The sequence below is a fragment of the Anarrhichthys ocellatus genome, unplaced genomic scaffold, assembly GCF_004355925.1.
Source record: "Anarrhichthys ocellatus isolate YVR2014 unplaced genomic scaffold, GSC_Weel_1.0 scaffold33, whole genome shotgun sequence".
Classification (NCBI taxonomy): domain Eukaryota; kingdom Metazoa; phylum Chordata; class Actinopteri; order Perciformes; family Anarhichadidae; genus Anarrhichthys; species Anarrhichthys ocellatus.
Window position 1 is genome coordinate 478,124 of NW_022280063.1, and position 6,062 is coordinate 484,185.

General features: G+C 41.7%; 1 protein-coding gene across 1 annotated transcript in view; it reads right to left on the minus strand.

Moving 5' to 3' along the window:
• Window positions 1-1,664: 1,664 nt before the first annotated feature.
• Window positions 1,665-6,062, minus strand: part of slc38a2 (solute carrier family 38 member 2) — a 9,922-nt gene continuing 5,524 nt past the window's right edge. Inside the window, exons 9-16 of the mRNA XM_031865862.1 lie at window positions 5,832-5,890; window positions 5,526-5,693; window positions 5,346-5,425; window positions 5,107-5,207; window positions 3,775-3,899; window positions 3,526-3,670; window positions 3,330-3,427; window positions 1,665-3,036 (exon numbers count right to left, since the gene is read on the minus strand). Coding sequence (XP_031721722.1) covers window positions 2,920-3,036; window positions 3,330-3,427; window positions 3,526-3,670; window positions 3,775-3,899; window positions 5,107-5,207; window positions 5,346-5,425; window positions 5,526-5,693; window positions 5,832-5,890 — 893 coding nt within the window. The 3' untranslated portion in view covers window positions 1,665-2,919. The remainder of the gene's footprint in view (window positions 3,037-3,329; window positions 3,428-3,525; window positions 3,671-3,774; window positions 3,900-5,106; window positions 5,208-5,345; window positions 5,426-5,525; window positions 5,694-5,831; window positions 5,891-6,062) is intronic.

The window sequence follows — 6,062 nt, forward strand, 5'->3', positions numbered from 1 at the left end:
CAGAGCACTAGAATAATAAACTTGGTTGAACAGATTAAAAAAAGCAGTGGTTAAGGGGGTGGCAGAGTGAAACATGTTAAAAATGGAGCCAAATTAACAGGAATTATAGCTGTGCTGTAACAAAAACTAAATGGACCTTGTGATGAGACATTTGTCAACTGTCTCCATGGTCAGTAACGATTGCGGCCTTGAATGAAAGAAGTTGTACATGAGCTGAAATGTTATGTCGGTGTGTTTCTTTCTGGCATATCTCATCATTTTAAAGTACACTACTTGAGTCGACCTATCTTGTGTCAGAGTTCTATAAATATTTAATCTGTGTGGGATTAAAAAAGGTTGAAATAATTTGTCTCCAGCTGTGGAGTGTCGTCTGATGACCGCTAGGGAGCAGCGTTGTCTAAAGAAAAAGACCATCAGCCAGGAGAAAAGGCATTTCTGTTTGCCTGCACCGAGTACATTTTTTTTTTTTTTTACATTTTAGAAATCTTCAGAATTTAGGAGTTACTGCTCTGAGAAAGAGAACGTGATGGGGGGGGGGCATGACTAAGCAGGTTTTGTTAAGCATTCAGTTTGTCTTTAGTATATTTAACTAATACATTTTAACGTTAATGTGGAAGTTTAATACAGCGTGACCAAAGCACTTTTAAAGGTATACAATTGTATGTGTTCAGGCAGACATAATAAACTTCATGAAAGCAGCATGTAAAGAGAGACTCGGACACATTTAACACGTTTTTCTTTCTTATATTCTAAGACAAAATTGAAAAGTATTTTCCATCAAAAACTGTTTTAACGCCTCCTTGTGGCCTTGCTGAGGTGGACTGTAACTCAGAAAACCATCTGACAAGACATTCAAAGTCCCTGTTAATTGCACGATGGAGGACCTGGTCAAATGAGAATTCCAGATCAGTTTCTAACCTCTTGTCCTCATAAACCACATTCTCAAACGTTACTGCTAATGTGGAACAATAGAAAACCAAGGCCGAAAAGGGAAGTGACAGAAAGCGTAGAAAGGTGTTTTTTTTTTTTTACTATGCCTCTTTGTACATTTGGAATGATTTATCATCAGTTTGTCTTTAGTATATTTAACTTGTATGTCTTATCACTAATCTGACCAGACAATTGAAGGTCAGTCAGTTGTAACTCCTTGTCCTCATCAATCACATTCACAAAACTCTTCTCAGATGAAAATGAGCTGGCACATGGCACAAAGAACACCAACATGTTATTAGTTTATCTTTATCTATTTTAATTGGACATTATTTACAGGATGTACATAATGTTTCATTGAAACAAGACTGTAACACTGGTGGGCATAGCCCTCTTTGCTCCTGAAGTCAAGAGATGGCTGACGGACTCTCCAACCAAGATGTGCATTAACAACATTCTGCTGAGGGCCCAAAAGGAAACAAGACTGCTGCTGCTGTATCCGCGGCTTCCACATGTAACAGAGTTTTCACAGAATCGATGCAGTAGGATAATTCAGTCTAAACTGAGATGAACAGTTGAAGCTCCAGTGCGTTGGAGCCAATTCAATATCACAAATTCACCAGCTCGGGGATTTTTCGCTTTTGTTTTACAGCTCCAATGCATCGGTGTAAAAAAAATAAAATAAATTCAAACAAAACAAAGCGTATATACAGTTGAACTCAATAGATATATATATATATATATATATATATATATATACATACAATATTTTATAAATATAGTAAAATAGATTAAATTACATTGATTTCACGGTCTTCCATAAATAGATGTTGGACAATAACAGTTTGGTGATGTGTTAAGTTAGTGTTGGAAGCACAGTGCACCGTCAGATGACAGGTTCACGACTCGACGGGGAACGAAGTCCGCGTCGAGTCATCAAGTTCTTCTTTGTGAAACGTTTCGAAAGCAGAAAACTGCACAACTGTACACAAAAAAACACTCAAAATATTGTGACAGACTGGTTCTCGTTTTTTGTTTTTTTTCTGCAAGTTTAACAGGTATATTACAACCACTGCGTGTGGTCAAATTCAAAGTATTCTCCCGTAAAGACAAAAAAAAAAGTAGTGTCGTCACTGATCGCGCTTTTCCAACAAGATCTTCAGCAGGTTTTTAAGAGTAAATACAGTTTGTGAGAGTCCTCGAATGAGGAACTCTACAGCTCTCAGTGTCAGGTTTGAAAAGGCAGGTTCTGTTGACTTATATTGGGGTTTACATGGAAAGCTGACACTAAGTAAGGTCACAAAGCCTTTGTACGAAATACTCAAAAGGCGGTGTCGTAGGCCTCGCCTGTGAAAACTGACATTGTTTTTCTCCAAGTGTGCTGAACAGTAAGTGCTTTTCAATATACAAAGATGCTAAACAAATACATTTTTGGCAAAGTCAAAAAAAAGAAAAGGAAAACAAACAAATGTTGGAAGGAATTGAATCGCCCTTGAGGAGGATGAACTTTCAAGTTACCTCGTCGATCTTCAGGAGGTTCACGTATGTTTCTCAGCAGGATTGGTTGTTGCTGAGCTCTGAGGTCACAGCCACACCGGCACGCCGTACCTGAGTGTAAGCTTCATTTTGAAATCTACAACTATGTCATCTCTGCTTTGAGGCACCTTCAAATATTTGTTTTCCGCTGTACCATACCTACAAAAGAACATTAAAAAAACATTTGTTTTTTTTAGCAAAAACAACAATGAAAAAAAGTTACGACAAAAGAGAAGAAACAAGTAAAACACCAATCTTTGTGGCCTATAACAGCATACTGTACAAGTTCAATACATTCTCTTGGAATGGCATGGTTTGTCGCTCAGGAAGTCAAAGCAGAGCATCAAGTGAGTTCTTGTGTTTTTCTTCTTTTACAATAGGTTTGATCTTTGTTGGTTTGCGCAGTCGTAGCAGTCCAGGAGCCTCCTCTCTCCTTGTTGGAGAAGTGGAGCTTTAGAGTCCGTCGGCGTGTACCACCGGGCTGGCTGTGGCATTGTGGATCCAATCCAGGATGATGAGGGTCATGCTGCCGATCATGACAAAGAAGCCTAACAGCAGGAAGGCGGCGGCCTGGTGAGGAGAACGATTTCACATTTAGCTAACATGTTCACCCCGAGCAACTTTAAGGAGCCAAGAGTTAGATGTGAAGCTTAATTCTCTTGTGTTTATGTTCAACAGAATATGGTAATGTTAGCTTAGCATAAACATAGTCAAAAAACATATAACATGTTAATCAGTGAATTTTACAGATGATGGGTGGATGGTGTTACCCAAAGCTAGCTGTTTCCTTAAGTATTCAGTCTTTATGCTAAGCTAAGCTAAGGGACTGCTAGCTACAGCGTCACTTTGAACTAACTCCTTACCCCGATCTTTTGCACAGACTTCATGGACTCCTTCTTGACCAGTTTGATGTAGAAAGCCGAGGGCAGGATGAAGATGAGCATGGCAGCAGCAGAGGCGCCTGTGTGAGGGATGAAAAATTTGGCATTTTAGTCAACATCTTCTATTTCAAAAAAGGCTTTTTATGGCATTATCATACACATTAACACAGACACCCACCGATGAAGCCAAAGATGTCCCTGATGGTGGGGACAAAGATGACCAAGCAGTTGGTGCCGGCCAACAGGACCGTGGTGATGATTGTGTGGCGGATCCAGCTGAACTCCTTGGAGGCACACAGCAGATGGTTGACGGAGGTACGAATCTATGGAGGCAGATTTAAAAAAAAAAAAAACAGAGGTTATCCTACACGGGCAACTAACTTCCCTTCAGCACTGATGGGATCAGGTAGACCTCTTTGACACTTACAGGGAACAGCACCACGGGGACGGTGAGCGTGACAGCGGTCAGCACAGCCACACGGACGACCAGCAGGAGCACATCAGACTTGTAGACCTTGGAGTAGGTGTGCAGCAACTCAGGCTCCACGTGCACTGTGTAGAAAGACAGCAAAGGGCCTTTAGACCTGAAGCACACGCTGCACGACTCACAAACGTTTCATCATTATAACATTTATAAAAACATGCTTTTGGGTCGAGAACAGCTTACTTAAAACTGAATCCAAAGCATTTATCGGAATGAAGAAACGCGTTATTAGCTTAATTAATAGTTACTAGGTTTTTATATTTTCCTGTGCCTCAGCTGTACTTTGTGTTTAGTGCTAATTAGCAAATGTCAGCATGCTAACACATGTAGACGGTAACCATGGTTAACATATCTGCTAAACATCAGCATGTTACCTCGCTAACATTAGCATTTAGATAAAAGGGCAGCTGTGCCAAGCCTTAAAGACGATGTTATATATATGTTGTATGATGGCTGTAGACTCTATGAAAAGGCTTCATTAGAGTGTAAAAGTTCATCTTTTTTCGCTGTTTGCCCCCCGAAAATATCTGAAGACACCAAACCTACTCTGACGAGGAACTTTTTTTCCGTAGTATGTGAAACATTTGACTTGTACGTGACTTCTGCAAGTGTCACATCACACGTTTTTGACACTTCTTGAGTATTTCTTTTGTTTCCTCCAATTCAAAGTCTTTCTTGCAGTTTACTCAAACTGGCAAACCCTGACAAGCAGGTTAGGACAGACGTCACAGCGATTTCTCAATCACTACCTGCCCTGACTCTGAACTGTGCACCACCACCACGTCAGGTCTTCACCCTACCAAGACGGTTGAAGATGTTATTATCAAGCTCTTGTATAACCAGAATGTTCCTGCCATGACAAACAGGAACACAAACATGGTGGCACACTGTGCAGCTGCTTCAGGTGGATTTGTTTTTCACACTCTTGCGCAACAGGCCTTGAATCCTGCGGGTTTTTTTTTGTTTTGTCTTTCCAGGAAAGATACTCGCTGTTTAATTGGGAGCTGGAAGCTTTGTCCTTCAACGTTGAATGATTGATCGGCTCTGACATTTTGTATCAGCTACAATGGCCGCTTGTAAACCCACACTGCAGTCACTCATCTGTTCCTGAAGAGTTTTAGCATGTTTTTAATGCCATCTTTTTGCTTCACTTCAAAATGAACAATGTCAAATTAGAGAAGAGGAATTAGCTACATGCCAAAACTGTTCCACCGTGCAGTGATTTTATATTTCTATAAATACATTACATTGATTGTCCACGTCAAAGCGACTCACCGTTGAAGGTCAGATATCCGAAGAGGGCGGCCAGCAGGTACATGATGAACATGGCCAGGAAGGACACATTGGCAACACCCTGCATCCTTCGGTGAGAACGGCTGTTTGGGGCGGGAGAGGAGCGGGGAGTTCAATTGAGTTTTTATACAAATGTGAGATAAACTCGCGTTAGACACATGATAAGAAAGCAGCTGTGGTTTGTAGTCCGAGTTAAAGAAGTGAAAGAAGTGCGCACTCACTCTTTGAGCTCCTCGTACATGGGCAGAATGGCGGGGTGGCACACGAAGGCGAAGGTCAGGATGGGAACGGCGTACACAGTCTGGGGGGGAAAAAAAACATTAACGCTCAAAACACTTTTTTTTGGTGGATTTGGCACACATTTCAATCCTTAAGATGTTCTGCGTCTCATAGAGCTTTACCTGAGAGTTGAAGACAAAGTATTTTGGAGTGCATAAGTCCTCGCTGTAGTCCACGGCGGTGGTGTTCAGGTGGGACAAGGTGGCGTTCAGCACTTTGCTTATCGTTTCGTTCAGAGTGCTGAAGTCCTCGGGGAGCGGGCACGGGAGCTGGAACTTCTTGATGATCACCTGGAGGACAAGGCGACATGTTTGAGGTTAAATTAGCTGCTATGCAGTTGATCTCCAAAGCTGTCTATTGTGTCTCGCTGAGAAGCCTTTGGAACAGAGTTCAGCCCATTATGGAGGAAACAGGTGGATTTTACTCACCACAATCAGAAAGAACACCATGCAGAGCAGGGACAGACCACTGGTGTAACCAAGGTAGCCTGAGGGGGGGGGGGGAGAAAAACAGAAGCATGAGCTACAGTTTTTGTTTTCCTATTAATGACTTCACTCTGAATTGTGCACAATCTGAGACACACATGAAGGTGCGTCACCAGCCCCACACCCAAACACACACACACACACACACACACACACACACACACACACACACAC